The 16352-nt window shown below is 40.6% G+C and overlaps 2 protein-coding genes across 2 annotated transcripts in view; one reads left to right on the top strand and one right to left on the bottom strand.

Moving 5' to 3' along the window:
- Positions 1 to 16352, bottom strand: part of LOC148341826 (uncharacterized) — a 447376-nt gene that overhangs the window by 330582 nt on the left and 100442 nt on the right. The window lies entirely within an intron of this gene.
- On the top strand, positions 6297 to 15616 carry LOC148341831 (uncharacterized). The gene is made up of 5 exons (XM_088283804.1): positions 6297 to 6337; positions 6466 to 6541; positions 13713 to 14039; positions 14208 to 14678; positions 15581 to 15616. The coding sequence occupies exons 1-5, from the start codon at positions 6297 to 6299 to the stop codon at positions 15614 to 15616; spliced, it is 951 nt and encodes a 316-aa protein (XP_088139930.1).

The following is a 16352-nucleotide window of genomic DNA, read 5'->3' as shown; positions in this document are numbered from 1 at the left end:
AATCACATACAGACTTAATTCAATTAATCACAAATATAGAAACATTTTATAAATATTGAACTATTAGAGAAGAGTCCTGATCTTGAAATAAATATTGAATTATAAAAAATACTTAAAAAATTAATTCAATAACCCGACCCCGGATGAGCGGCAGAAAATGGCTGGATGGATGGAATAATTTAAATGGCATCCAAATTCAAAAGAACAAATATGTTAAGAAATATTCAAGTGTGAAATAAAAAGGTTTAAATTAATATTGATATAATTTAACATTAAAATAATTGAATAAATATTGTATTATTACATAAGAAAGCTTAAATATACATTGAAATAAATGGAAAAAAAAGTTGTGTATTTTTAAATGGCCTAATTTAGATATGGGAAGTAATTCTCTTTATGAAACTATGAAGGGACTGGAGCTCACAGAAGTGACCAGTCTTGGTTCTGAAGTTCCGATGTAACCAGATACTGCCCTGAGAGAAAATAGGCCTGAGCATTGTTTATGGTGGGGGCAATTCTCTCGCCTGGTCAGTGACCTTCCAGGGTATGGAAGTAATTTAAGGTGCCTTCAGTGAAGTCCTACTTTGTCCTACTTGAATGAATCCCCATCAAAATACCATCATTTATGACACCACGGCTGGACAAATAATATCCAGAAACACACTTAAGCACCACTAAGTGAGTATTGGACGATATAGCTTCTCTTGAAAGGTCCGACTTGAAAATGTCCTTGCAAGTTTATCTGCAATTAAATTCACACTTTTCCCTCCTTTGGCCATTGTGGTTTAAAAAAAGCAAGAATATATTTCAGATTTTCGAACGGTCGCCAGTTACGACTTTTGGGTGTGTTGATTCGGCACAGCGCTGCCCCCTCACGAGTGAGCATCCAATCACAAAACGCGTTCATCACCCTCAGCATAAGGCCAGCGAGAAGGCTCACTGTAACCAACTCGTGATCTGATTGGCTATCGCAACCGTCTAACAAATATGAACGCTCATTGACTTTGACAGAAGAGATGCTCGCACAATTGCATCTTAAGGCCTCGGAACGCATAATGCCCGCTCCCCGTATTGTGAAACCTGCCCGGCAACACGAGCGAGCGGAATTCTGATTGGATTAAAAACTCTCACCTAAAAATACAACGCTCAGCTATAATATGACATCAATGTGAAGATTATGATCATTTTTTTTTATTGATTATGTTCGGCCAACAGAGAAGACCTTGAAGGCCCACCACTGAGTTACTTAATAGCCTAAATTAAACTTTACTTTCATCAATAGAGTTAAAGTTATGCTTTATTGTAGGATTTATGTAATTAATAGCCTTTGATGGACTTTAGTGTACTTAATGTAAACGGGTAACGCTGAAAAAACAAAACAGACAGCAATTCAAGTTTAAACCCATATACGTGAAATGCGCTTTAGAAATAAAGTATATTTTTGCACACATTACACCGACATTGAGTTACTTCAGATCGACGCTGACCTCAATGATGAAGAGAGCCAATGAAAAATCGCAACCCAAAACACAAGCAAACAGGAAAAAGTGACAAACGAGAGAGCTGGCGAAGTAAAGAGTGTGAAACAGGTGAGAAACCCAACAACATTTTACGTTTGTATTTCCATACGTTGTAATTTATGGATGGTAATAATTCTTCATTTCTACTTCTAACATAGTGCAACTGTTGTTTTTTGGGGGAACTTCTGGCATCAGCTAATTTGACACCAATACAATCTTTTTCCAACCACCAGAGTGTCTCAGAAGTTTTTTTATATCACCACTCCAGCCTTGCTTGTCGACCTGTCCGGAGGGAAGCTGGGCCAGACCCGCACATCTACAACAATAATATACCACAAACTTTAAAAGTCGTTGTTTATTAAACAGTAGATGGCGATAAAACCCGTCTTAGCTCATTCAAAACTGTGGAAAACATTGCCACCTACAGGCGAGAAAACGCAATTGCAGTCTTTCAAGTTGTCCCTCTCCGACCACTTCCGGGAATCTCAAATAAATAGAAAAGCCGTTTTTCCATTTTTGCTCGTGTTATATTCTATTTTTGTAGTCGAAACAAAATTTTAAATTCAAGCTGTTTTGAGACGTTTCCTTCCTTGTTGCAGAAAACAAACAAGCTGTATTTCAATTTTGGAATTTATTATTTAAAATGAAAATCAAATAACCAGTTGTTTTTCCTTTATTAATATCTGCTTCCAAATGTAATATAACTACTTTTCAACAAACACGTCCTTCACTACCTCATACATCATTTTTATGCCATTATGGGCGTGGTCTGGAATAGTTACTTCAACAGGCACTCGGTGTTACTCCTTTCGAGTTCAATCAAAGCTCAACTTCGTTCTTCGGTTTCAACAGACATTTAATGTTATCGACAAGTCTTTTTACATGTTAAAACAACACCCCAACAATGCCGTCAGAACTAAGAAACAGCGATATAAACAGGGGTGCACATAATATTTTTCATGGGTTACTCACATGAGTACCAGGAGATAGTGTGGGGTACTCACGTCTTTTTTTTTTCTTCCTCGATGTCCTCCTGACGTTATAAAACTTACTCCACAAAAGAGATCCCATTTTCTTTGCACAATTTCTTCAGTGTTTCAGTGTTTTTTTGCACCACCTTTCTGTAAATAAAACTGCATCAGCTTTAAATGTGACACAGTAAGGCACACCGTGATCACCTGACTTGGCTCAGTTCTCCAGTGTCTGCGGTGCACAAAATGTGCACCACGGAGCCTCCAACTGCAGCGAGTTGCTTAAGTTTCGGCACAATTACGTTGTACGCTCCAACGTTAACGTGCACACAGCGACCAGTTTAGCGGCCCAGTTATTCAAGCCTGCGTCCTCGAAAAGTCTCACTAGTCCGTCACTTATGGCTTGTGCGGTTCGATCAGCACCCAGTTCAATTAGTCCAACGAAGTCTGAGGTAAGTTCGCCGTCACTGGACACCGACACGACGTAAACGATCTCCTGCTCAGTTTTTGTGATGTCCTCGGATCCATCAAAAAGCAGACCCAGGTCTTTGAGCAAAACGCACCTCTTTTATCAGCTATATGTGGATGTGAGTGGCAAATCTTGCACCACATTTCAGTACGCTCATCATTAGCTTCAAGCCACGGCAGATCTTGGAGCCACTTTTTCGAAAATGCTCTCTAGTTTGGCTCAGGCTCGCTTGGCTGTTTCTTTTTTGGTGGTGAAAGACCCAAAAATTTGCTTCAAGTCTGTTGGTTTTTTTTTGGCATTTTTCACCTCGTTCGTTGTGCTTCTGATGAAATAGTGGATTGATGGCAGTGTGTACAGGTACGCAAGGGCGCATCGTGACGCACTTGACGTTACGCATCCCTGATTTCTGTTGCGCATGCGTACCTGCGTACCAGTTTTGTGCACCCCTGGATATAAACGGATAGAGCACACAAATAAGGATGGCTCACAAAACAATAAAGAAACTTAAAGTAAATAGCACAATATTCACCTCATTGGCCACATTCACTCAAAAGGAATAAAGGTTTACAAATCTTCACACAAACGTGACTTGTCCTCTTGCCTTCTCTTCAGGGTACATTGCCTCTTCTTGCCATTGTGTGCATCTATGCCCATGTCCCGAAACAACAATTTATACATGTAGAAGAAAAAACAAGTTCCCCCCTTTACTACGATTTTAAACCAAAACACCTGACAATTATACCTTACTGAACATTTTAAACACAAAATAATGTCTTTATTCAGTGTACTTTTGAACCGCATTAAACTATGAAATAAAGGTGTTGAGTTTTCAGCTTCGTATTCCATATTTCCTTTCGGCTCACCGCACCAACACAACACCACGACAAGTTTAGGATGTTTCCATCTTGCTGTTTATTTTTCAGTCACTCGACACAACATGTCTTCTCACAGCCAACATCCATAAAAGGCATTTTAACAAACGTAAAACGTCATCACGTAAACCACGCGAGATTTACGACAGTAACGAAAATATAAGTGACATTCAACAAAATACACACATACCCAAATTTACATAATGACATATAATTAAATATATCATTACTTAAACTAAAGAATACCATGAGAGCATATAACTCAACACCCTCCCTTGCTCTCATCAGCTCAAAACAATGACCTTTAATTTCCAAAGTACCAAGTTTTAAATTTTTCAATCCTAATCCTAGATGCTGCTTTTGTTAATATGTCTGCAATCATGTTTTCTGACGGACAGTATGCAATGTCTATTTTTCCATTTTGAAGTGCTTCACGGATGAAGTGAAACCTAACATCAATGTGTTTAGATCTCTGTCTATTCACTGGGTTTTTGGTCAAAGCAATGGCCCCTTGATTGTCTCCATAAATCCTGGTGCAACTGTATGTTGTATGATCCATACCATTTAACAACTGAATTAAATACATGCTTTCTTGTGTCGTGGTTGCCAAAGCAATGTATTCGGCTTCACAAGTCGAAAGAGCCACTATAGGCTGCTTCTTCGACTTCCATGAGATTGCAGGGCCTTGTTTTGTCATGCTGAAGCAGTAGCCCGTAGTGCTACGTCTGTCTTCTACAGATGATGCCCAATCAGAGTCACTGAACGCCACCAGGTTTAAATCTTCATCATTTTTCTTGTATATTAATTCGTAATCCATGGTACCTTTTAGATATCTCAAAACATGTTGAGCAGTCACTAAATTGCATGCTTTTGGGTTTGCAAGTGTTTGTGACAATTTGCTCACTATCCAGCTGATATCTGGTCTTGTACACGTCATGGCATAAATCAGGCTACCTACAATCTCACGGTACTCTTTAGGGTTGGCCATCTCATTTTTATTACTTTCTTCATTCACCCCCAGTATTGGTTCACTTGGTGTGTATCTGGGTTTACAGTCTGACATTCCAAATCTTTCAAGCACTTTGACGATATACCTTTTCTGACTCATTTTGATTTCTTCACCCTTTTGCTCAAACTGAATGCCCAAGAAGTACGATATTTTGCCCAAATCTTTCATATTGAACCTGGATTTCATGGTGTCTTTGAATTTATTAAGTAGATCACTGTTGCTTGCTGCCACTATTAGATCATCTACCCAAATGATAATAATGATCACCTCATTTTCTATCTGTTTCCTGTATACGCAGTGATCAGATAGATTTCTCACAAAATTTCCTTGCTCTAGGTGATCATTTAGAAGCTTGTACCAGTTCCTTCCAGATTGTTTAAGGCCATAGAGGGATTTCTTTAGCCTATATACCAACTTCTCGCCTTTTTCTGATGTCTTTTCAAAACCCTCAGGCTGCTCTAAGAAGATTTCTTCATCTATCGGCGCATGCAAATAAGCTGTTTTTACATCCATTTGGTGGACGATGAGATTGTTTTGGACTGCTATCTGCATCAAAGCCCGTACAGATGTGATGTTAGCTGTTGGAGCAAACGTCTCATGGTAGTCAATGCCTTCTGTTTGACTGTAGCCCTTAGCAACGTATCTAGCTTTATATACTTTTCCTCTTTCTGAATTTTCTTTCAAGGCATATACCCATTTCCCCCCTATTAAGTTCCTGCTTTCGGGTAAAGAAACCAGTTCAAATGTTTCATTTTCTTGGAGTGATTGAATTTCTTCCTTCATTGCTTGTATCCATCAGGGTGCCTCGACCGACATCCGAGCTTCACTATACGTTTGTGGAACGTCACATATGGCTCTGTAACAATGATCAACATTTGTGTTAGCAATATCGTTGTCATTGAGGTCTGTCAGATAATCATTTAAGTATTTTGGAGGATTCTTTTCTCTTTTTGGATAGCGGTGGTTTGTACCGTAATCAGGACTTGCATTTTTCATTTTGTCACCTAGTGTTTCTGACGCCTCATCATACTGTGACACATCTGTATTTATCATGCCCTCGTTCTCATTAAAGTCATGACTTTCACTGCCAACTTCATCGTGTGGTTTATCTTCAAAACCCTCAGTGTTAGAAAATGTACTCCTGCTTCCCATGATTTCTGAATCCAATTCATCTGTTTGTGTCTCTCTTTCCATGCACTTATTTTTGATGAATTTTACCAGTCTGTGTTTCGATACTTTTTCAGTTTGTGGGTTATACACCAGATATGCAGGGCTGTTTTTACTGTACCCCACAAAAATCCCCTTTTCACCTCTTGCATCTAATTTCTTGTGATTGTGCTTGTATACATAACATTCTGATCCAAACACCCACAGTTTGGAAAGATCTGGTTTTCTTCCTGTCATCATGAAATATGGAGTGTTTTTAACCCTGTCATTGTAACATCTGTTACGGATATGAGCAGCATTTTGGACAGCATAAGGCCACAGCACTTTTGGTAACCCCTTTTCTAATAACAGGCACCGTCCCATTTCAAAGAGTGTTCTCCATTGTCTTTCGGCTGTACCATTTTGGTGTGGAGAGTATGGGGATGAAGTTTCATGTCTAATTCCTTTATCCCTCAAGGCGACTGAAAGGCTTTGTTGGTGTATTCTGTACCATTATCCGATCTAATGCATTTGACACTGCCGTATGGGGCACTGTCAGCAAGGAATTTTTCTGTTGCTAATAGTGTGTCACTTTTGCTTTTGAGAAAATAAACAGACACGGCCCCTGAAAAATCGTCTATGAATGAAACAGCATACTTGTAACCATCCTGACTAGTTGGTTCAATGGGGCCTGCCAAGTCAGTGTGCACCATCTCAAGAGGTGCATTAGCTTTTGCATTCAATGTCCTATTTCTACTATTGATGAATTTTCCCTCTGTGCACACATTGCATTCTACTTTAGAGTTACCTGTAATTGTCATGCCCTTTACCACATTTGGCAATTTGAACACATCATCCATATTACAGTGTCCCAAAATTTCATGCCATGTTTTGACATCACAAGTCAGATTCGCATTGTCCTTTGACTTCATGTCAGTAAATGACTCATCATAGTTTTGTTCGTTGTGATTTACCGTTCTCACGAAGTACAGTCTTTCATGTTCCTCGATGTCGAAAACTGTTCCATCTTTGGTTATGAGTTCATTTTGTCCTTCCTTGAATGTTACTATGGCTCCATCCGACGTAGCTGCTTTCACTGACATGATGCTTTGAGGGTACGTTGGTATATACAAGGCTTTCTTCAACGTGACACCGACACATCTTCCTTTCGCGTCCTGGAGGAAGACCTTGGCATCTCCTCTTTTCAATGCAACATTGTTTTTCCTGGTTCCGTCTGCTAGTTCCATATAATGTCTTGCTGGGTTGAAAGTCTCATCAAACGTTGTGAATTTGTGTTCCTCATTGACAACATGTGATGTTGCTCCACAGTCCACCATTAATGCATTCCTTTTAGCATTGTATGAGAGATATTTGTGGTTGACCTTGAACACAAATGTCTCTTCCTCCTCATGATCCTGTTGTCTTTCTGCCGTTTGTTTTGCTTCATCTTTCATCTTGGTTTTTCTCCTGCATGTCTCATCACTGTGTGTAGCACTCCTGTGGTAGTTGCACCACTTCGTCACCCCTCTTTGGCGGCAATCTCTCACAAGATGTCCACGGTTTCCACATCCGTAGCAGACGACCGATGATATGTCTACTTTCATTACATTGTCTGTCTTTGTGTTAGAGTCAAACTTTTCCGTCTCCTCGTAGCTTTGTAGCCGACTTTTAAACTGTGCAAACGTTAAGTCATCGCTGCTTTGTGTAGTGTGGACGCAGAAAGGCTTGTATGTTTCTGGGAGGCCCTTCAGAATCATAGCTATTATCAGTCCATCACTTATTATCTCCTTTGCATTTCTCAAGGAGGTTACTGCCTTCTCAGCACGAATGACATAGTCGGTTATAGTTTCCTCAGTTTCTTTCTTTAAGGAAGTTAATTCCGTATACAGGGCAATAATTCTGGGCTTACCCTGACTCGCGTAATGGCCGCGTAGTATTTCCAACGCCTTTTTGCCGTCGTCTGCCGCTTCTCTCATCACCAATGACAGGCTTGTGTCGTCGAGAAACTGAATTAGCTCCGCGTAGCATTCTTCATTCTTTTGTGGATCGGGTGCGGCGGTAGACAGTATAGTGTCTTTCAATCCGAGTATCCTCAAATGGTCGAGGAACTTTACCTCCCAAAGTTCGTAGTTGTTTTCATTCCCGTCGAAAACTAACCGTTGCCATCTTCCTCCTCCTGTGCCGCGCCTGGGCCCATAACCTGTTGCGTTTGCAGCTTCGTATTCCATATTTCCTTTCGGCTCACCGCACCAACACAACACCACGACAAGTTTAGGATGTTTCCATCTTGCTGTTTATTTTTCAGTCACTCGACACAACATGTCTTCCCACAGCCAACATCCATAAAAGGCATTTCAACAAACGTAAAACGTCATCACGTAAACCACGCGAGATTTACGACAGTAACGAAAATATATGTGACATTCAACAAAATACACACATACCCAAATTTACATAATGACATATAATTAAATATATCATTACTTAAACTAAAGAATACCATGAGAGCATATAATTCAACAATCGTAAAATCTTTCACATTTATACTCAGTGTGAAACCTGTGCCTGTTTGGATGAACACAGAGCTGATATATTGGCAGGAATCAAAGTATTAATTCCTCTGCCACGAGTGAGACTTTTTTTGATTTAGCCACAAGTTCATCGACGTGGTAGCTAGCTTTAAGGGCTCTCTTGCTTACCTTTGCGGTTTTTCTCATGAAAGTTGCTTGTTTCTCCGTGTGTTCACTCAGGCCAACAAAATACGCCACATTTTTGTTTTGAAGTAAAGGGCGTTTCGTTTGGAGATGGCGTTTAAGCGTGCTTGGGACCAGAGCGCCGTTGGAGAGCTTTTCACCACATACCAAGCACAACGGAGTCGGTGTCGTTGCATCTCCGGTAAAAGTAAATCCAGATGAAAGATAGCTTTCGCTGTATTGCCTCACGGCAGAAACTTTGCAGGTCATCTTTGCTGTTTTTTTTTTTTTACCTCCACTCATACTAGGGCCTTCTTCTATGTCTGGGTTTTGTCCAGGGTACCAGTTCAGAGTCAGCATTTTTTTCTCTTCAAAAACATATCCATTACTTTCACCGTCGTTCTGTTATCCACTTTTTTCATTCTGCTATCCACTTCTCGCTTGTCTCCAAGCACAAGGCAATTCACTACCTGCTGCTGCTGCCGCCGCCTACTGGTTTGGAAGAGTACTACATGTTACTACTTAACTCTGCAGGCGCTAGACCGCACATGTACACAAATTGAATAATTTCCCACGGCACACCTGACAATATCTCACGGCACACTGGTGTGCCGCGGCACAGTGGTTGAAAAACACTGTGCTCGGCTATCACGTCCACCTCTTAGACGTTCTCTCGTATGGTGTCGCCTCCGTTATGGGCTGTTGTCACTGGTCCAACCTTGCTTCTCACTTTGAACTTTTAGCACAAGCTCCAAGTCAACAGCATGGTTGTGTTGTGGGTGGTGAAAAAGAAAAGGTTGGACGCGCTGTTTCAGGTGCTTACGACGCACTTTGTAGTTCGTGTTCTTTTGCTCAAACATCGTCTTTTTGGAACCCAAAACATTTCTTAACGACAGATGTCGGAATTTCTTTTCGGGACAAGCGAGACAGGAACAATTTCAACTTACATTACGTCGTCTTCAGCCGTGTCAGCTGCTTCTGGATTTGAATCGCCAGCAACGACCGCGTCGTCAGTTTTCTTTCTTGTTCAGCTGGGTGGAGTCACGTGACTACAGCCGCTCAAGCCGTTTTACAGGGGCATGAACATAGCTGCAGACTAAAAGGACTTCTTTTTTTTTTAAACACCGAATTAACCAACATGGGCAAAAAGATTTTATTAAATTTCGGTCACGGTAAATTTTCGGTTTATTGCCCAGCCCTACGAGAATAGCAGCGATCCTTGAAGCTTAAAAAAAGACAAAAAAACCCCTGAAGGAACTGACTCTTCGTGGTAAGATGTAAATGTGATTTAGAAAATATGATATATTGAATTTTCAAAGCTTTTTTATTGACATTAAGCCAATGTGATCAGTGCATTGTGTCTGAGTGATGATGATTTTTTTTTGTGTTTACATCAAACATTTAAATGAAATTAATTGCCTTTGCCTGGAACAACATTTGTTAACATTATGCTTTTCAGTCGTCTTTTTAATCGTATTTAATGGAAAAGGTGTGAGAAGAAACTGTTCTTATGAAATCGGTATCTTCCACAATCATCAATAAAATGACTTGTTCCACTTGCTCAACTGGTCTTCATTACGCTGTGTGAAAAGGTGAAAAACTGATCGAGAAGTTGAACGATAAAAAGAACAAGAAAGACAAACGCAAGTAGTTTCAGTTTCTCTCAAAGGTTTTGGAATGTCAGGAGTTGGCAACTTGATGGCGACTGGAGTCACCAAGGAGGAGATGATCCACATCACGCAGTTTGTTGCTGCTGTTGTCTTAATTGAACCCCGCAGGCCACCCGCCAGCGTCCCTGAATTTCACCGTCGGATCGTCAGCTATCCCACGTCTGACCCCAGATTGTTGTGGAATTTTCAGCAGTTAGGGAAGATCAATGAGATAGTCTGGAAAATAAATTGTTTTTTGGGTCAGTCTGCAGAGTGATCTCAGTGAGAGAAGTGCGTGGGAAGATACTGATGCACACAGGAAAATGAAGATTTATTTGACAAGAACTGTGTAATCTTAAAACAAAAAGATACTTTTTCTGCGTTGAGCCTACTTATCAGTCAAGATCGTGTTGTTTTGGCTTCACAAAGAATCCTCTCGTACAAGAACCGAAAAGCACTTTCTTCAAAAGCAGTTGGCCACAATAAATAACAAAAACCTTACTTGCTAAATAATTTTCCATAATATTAAGATTGAACAAAATAGTGACACAAATATTGAAAAAGGAAATACAGTCACGAGTAAACATTGAATACTAAATTATTACTAAAACAGTTCAATGAATCTTGAAATAAATAATCACTGTAGTTTAATGAATACTGAAACGAATGACGAAATATTTAAGTTAGTTGTTATAAACACTGAAATCATTTTTTAAGACTAACATTTAGAGAATAAAACAGTGATGTATTTTAATTTAAAATTCACAACCACGTCGCTGGCGAAAAACCCTGTAAAAAGGCAAACATGTTGACATAAAGTATCACTTTACCATGTCAACTGTTAGAGAAATAGAGAAATACATTTGGAATACTATCCAACCAACAACATGGTGTCAGATGTGAAAAGAAAACCAGCAACAAAAGTAAAATTCAATACATCTCTCAAGTTCATATTTGGGAACTAAAATGTTTGTTCATGTGCATCTTAGGTTTTTCTCTATGTTTAGAAGAAGATAACAATGCTTTGCATCGCAAATGGCGACATCTGTCGGTGGGTTGGTGAGAGTGCTCCACACAGCCAGCAGCCAATCATATCACAGCGGGGTGTGTCCTGTTCTTCCGCTTTGGTGACGACCATTTTCTCGAAGGGAAAAAAACGACGCCATCTTTCATTCGTCTCGTCGAACAAAGAGAAGCTCACGAGTTATCACCAAGCAGAGATCAAGTGCCAATTTGTTGGAATCATCATTTGAAAATGTGTGCTAGAACGACACCCAAGTACAAAGAGGAACTTTCTGGAATAAAACAAGAGAACGAGCAACATCTTCAACTGCTGGGCGAAGGTTACAAGCAGCCTCGTGTTGTGCTACACAAAGCAGGTTTGTACACGTCTTACTCTCATTTGCTTTGTGAAGAACGACTTTCTATCGTTTAAAATATGCATCACAACATTAAGTTGTTTGGGGAAATGCGTTCAAGGTTATTGCCGTTTTATCTTTTAATATTGGGGGGCTAGCAGAGAGAGGGTGCACAGAGCTGAAGGAAGCAGGACGACCGGTAAAAATGAACAACAATGCCTGCTTTTTCCCTGGTGTCTCTCACCTTTATCTGGTGCACTAAGCTATTTCAGTCAGCAGCAAATTAAGCTCTCCCAAAGGCCTCAGGGCATTTCAACCTGACACCTCATGTTTCAAAACTATGCTTATAGGTTAATAGAAGGTCACAAAAACGAGGACCTCTTAAACAGGAAAACGTGAGTTCAGTGGTAACAGAGTTGTGTCTATGCTGGCAGTTTAGCAGGAAACCACAAAAACAGATGCACGTCTTGAACCGTGTTTGACAGGAAACCGTTTAGCTCGCATTGAACAGAAGTGTGACCCAAACATGTCTTGTAAGCTGAAACCATTCGAACAACAGGGAGAGTGTGGACGGGTGTGATCAAGTCAAAGTGTTCATGTTTTTCCATTCTTTATGAGTTTGCATATTCAAATTGCTTTGCTGTGCTTCAATAAAAGGCCGCACAGAAGCGGGAACGCTTTTCTCTTTGCCGGACTGCTCCTTGCAAGTGACAAAGACAATCTTGGCTGGGTGATTCATTTGTGCAGGCTTGTCTCGTTTTTGACAATAACTCTGACATATCTTGTTCAAGCAATTCCTTATGGAAGGAATTCTGCCTGACTCTAAAAAATGTGCACACTGCGGCGAAAACATCAATGGCGGGTAGTCAATTTTAGTGGATAAAACACAAAATATTCAGTTTTTTAAAAAAATCAAGTACATATTGGTCTTATTTATGAACTTTGTACTGGCTTGGTCGGGTGAGAGTCAATGAACCTCGGGTGGCCCTGCACTGTTTTGTGCACATGTGCGTAGATTCACCTCATCCAAACATTTAAAATACATTGAATGCATCCATCCAGGGTTGCATGGATCTCATCAGTGAACAAGCGCATGCTGCAAGGAATGCATCTGCATCTTTTTCTAACTATGGGCTTAAAAAGGGAGAACGTCACAACCCCCCTTTCTCCCAACAAGCCCTGGAGCATTTAGTTCTATCTCTTAATGCAAAAAGAAATACTTGTAAACATATTTTACTTGAACGATTCCTATTTTATCAATGACATTATGTTGCGATGGCCCCCAGTGGCCCCCATTAATATGTTAGGGTCCCACAACAGGTGTTCCATCAGACGCACACAATAGCCTGTGTGTGCTAACTTCAGCTCGCTTCCAGAAACGTCTGTGACTATGTCAGGAATGAAATCGGGCATCAGCCGCAACATGCTTCCTTTTTAAATGCTCGTTTATCACTGCTGTGCGGCGAACGGGAGGCTGACATCGTAGGACGTAATTTTGTGAAATGTCCCCATGGTCCGGTCCAAATCGGGGTCGCACGCATTAATCCGTGTGCAGCAGGCTCAAGTCAAGGTAGCACTGTAGAAAATAGGACAAAGTCGCCGCATGAGCTTTGACTTGACCAAACCAAATTTGTCTTTCTGTGTCCTGCAGACGTCAGTGAAAACGATCTCCGTTCTGTGAAAGAGAAGCCAGACTGGACTCACATCAAAAAGGAGGAGGAAGAAGAGGAGATCAACAAGTCACCACTGAACGTTGTCCCTATAAAGACTGAAGATGAAAACAACGATGACAGTGAGGACAACAGAGGGGCGGAGCCTACAAGCAGCAGTTCAAGTCATCACGTGACAACAGAAGGTGATGAAGACCACTGGGGGTCATCACAAGCACATAATGAGGACACATTATCAGGCGCTCATGAGGACGATGATGATGGGCAAGCCAAAGGTGAAAGGGCATGTCACACTGACAGTTGGGTATGTTCTCACTGTGGGAAATCATTAACTTCAAAATTCTCTTTAAAACAGCACATAAGAACACATAGTGGAGAAAACCCTTTTTCCTGCTCAATTTGTGGCAAAAGCTTTTCTGTAAAGTCACATTTAACAAGCCACACAAGAACACACAGTGGTGAAAAACCTTTTTCCTGCTCAGTTTGTGGCATGAGTTTTGTTAATAAGTCAAATGTAAAAAGGCACACAAGAACACACACTGGAGAAAACCCTTTTTCCTGCTCAGTTTGTGGCAAGAGTTTCTCGCAAAGGTCTAATTTAATAATTCACACAAGAACACACAGTGGTGAAAAACCTTTTTCCTGCTTAGTTTGTGGCATGAGTTTTGTTAATCAGTCAAATGTAAAAAGGCACACAAGAACACACACTGGAGAAAACCCTTTTTCCTTCTCAGTTTGTGACGAGCGTTTCTCTCGAAAGTCAATTTTAACATGTCACACAAAAACACACAGTGGTGAAACACCTTTTGCTTGCTCGGTTTGTGGAAAATTCTTCTCTGAGAAGTCTCAGGTAACAAGACACACAAGAACACACAGTGGAGAAAAGCCTTTTTCCTGCTCAGTTTGTGGCAAGAGTTTCTCTCAAAAGTCAAATTTAACAAAACATAGAAGAACACACTCTGGAGAAAAACCTTTTTCCTGCTCAGTTTGTGGCAAAAGCTTTTCTGTAAAGTCAACTTTAACATATCACACAAGAACGCACAGTGGAGAAAAGCCTTTTTCCTGCTTAGTTTGTGGCAAGAGTTTCTCTCTAAAGTCAAATTTAACAAAACATAGAAGAACACACTCTGGAGAAAAACCTTTTTCCTGCTCAGTTTGTGGCAAAAGCTTTTCTGTCAAGTCAACTTTAACATATCACACAAGAACGCACAGTGGAGAAAAGCCTTTTTCCTGCTTAGTTTGTGGCAAGAGTTTCTCTCTAAAGTCAAATTTAACAAAACATAGAAGAACACACACTGGAGAAAAATCTTTTTCCTGCTCAGTTTGTGGCAAAAGCTTCCTCCGTAAGTCAACGTTAACAATCCACACAAGAACACACAGTGGTGAAAAACCTTTTTCCTGCTCAGTTTGTGGCAAGAGTTTCTCTCAAAAGTCACAATTAACAGCGCACTCAAGAACACACCGTGGTGAAAAACCTTTTTCCTGCTCAGTTTGTGGTGAAAGCTTTTCTATAAAGTCAAGTTTAACAAGCCACACAAGAAAGCACGCTGTAGTAAAACCTTTTTCCTGCTCAGTTTGTGGCAAGGGTTTCTCTCAAAATTCACAGTTAACAAGCCACACAAGAACGCACAGTGGAGACAAGCCATTCAGTTGCAGTGTTTGCGCTAAAAAATTCTTCACTAAACGTAGTGCTGAGAGACACGATTGTGCTGGTGAGAAAAGCAGCGATCCTTGAAGATTAAAAAAATGAAAGAACCGACTCTTTGTGGTAAGATGTAAATGTGATTTTGAATAAAATGTCAATTTAATTTTGCAAACCTCTTTTATTGACACTAAGCCAATGTGATCAGTGTCAGAAGAAGCAATGTGTCTGAGTGATGATGATTTGTTTTGGTGTTTACATCAAACATTATGAATATGATTGCCTTTGCCTGGAACAACATTTTTTAACATTATGCTTTTCAGTTGTCTTTTTAATCGTACTTAATGGAAAAGGTGTGAGAAGAAATGGTGCTTATGAAATCGTTGCCTTCCACAATCATCAATAAAATCACTTGTTCCACTTGCTCAACTGGCCTTCATTATGCTGTGTAAAAAGGTGAAAAACTGAACGAGAAGTTGAACTATAAAAAGAACCAGACAGAGAAACGCAAATCGTCTCAGTTTCTCTCAACGGCAGTTAAGTTGAATACGTTTTTCAAGTTCGTATTTGGGAACTGTCAGAGAAGTTTCTGCAAAACAACCGGACAAGCCTTCTGACTGTACAACTGAATCAACCAGCCAAGATTGTCTTTGTCACTTGTGAGGAGCGGTCCGCCAAACCTCTCAGTGAGAAGGCCCAGAGAAAAGTTTTCCCACTCCTGTGCGGCGTTTTATTGTAGCACAGCAAAGTGTGACCCACGAAATATGTGGTCACAGTTTGGTTCATTTGGGATGGTTGATGTGAAGGGAAATCCATTTTCCAGGTTGATTTGAAACATGTGCGTGTTTCGACAGCAGAGGGCAGTAAAGGAACAGCACAGTACCAGCGATGTGATTGTATCTTCACAACAAGCTGCAGTAAAGTGGCGTTGTGTCGTAGTTTCTATGAGTTCGCGATTCTACGGAGCCCCTTAGGGGACACGGAAGAAAAAAAAAAAACTTTGCGTTCCCTCGCAAAATCTTTGCGTTCCCTCGCAAAGTTTGCGGGAATACAAAGTTGTTTAGTTTTTTCTTCGAGTGAATGTTTTTTTTTTTAATGCGCGTTTATGTACTTCCGGGTCATCTTCCGTGTAAACAAACGCAGCAAAGATGGCGTGTGTTCACCCGCGGGCGAGTTTAATTGAATTTTACTTTGAAATTGGCTTGAAATACAAAGAAATGCCAGGATGGCCGAGTGGCTGCCAGGATGGCCGAGTGGCTGCCAGGATGGCCGAGTGGCTGCCAGGATGGCCGAGTGGCTGCCAGGATGGCCGAGTGGTCTAAGGCGCCGCCGCGTTCAGGACCCAGTCTCCCC

Source organism: Idiotropiscis lumnitzeri, chromosome 2, assembly GCF_059441095.1.
Source record: "Idiotropiscis lumnitzeri isolate Australia: NSW breed Sydney's pygmy pipehorse chromosome 2, RoL_Ilum_1.0, whole genome shotgun sequence".
Classification (NCBI taxonomy): domain Eukaryota; kingdom Metazoa; phylum Chordata; class Actinopteri; order Syngnathiformes; family Syngnathidae; genus Idiotropiscis; species Idiotropiscis lumnitzeri.
The sequence above is the reverse complement of the archived record's forward strand: the minus strand, read 5'-3'. Positions and strand labels throughout refer to the sequence as shown.

Coding starts and splice junctions, on each gene's coding strand:
- LOC148341831 (XM_088283804.1), top strand. CDS start 6,297: ATGAGCAGCATTTTGGACAGCATAAGGCCACAGCACTTTTG. Junction 6,542..13,712: donor ACACTGCCGTATGGGGCACT/GTCAGCAAGGAA, acceptor TCTTTAAAACAG/CACATAAGAACACATAGTGG. Junction 14,679..15,580: donor AAAAATCTTTTTCCTGCTCA/GTTTGTGGCAAA, acceptor GGGAACTGTCAG/AGAAGTTTCTGCAAAACAAC.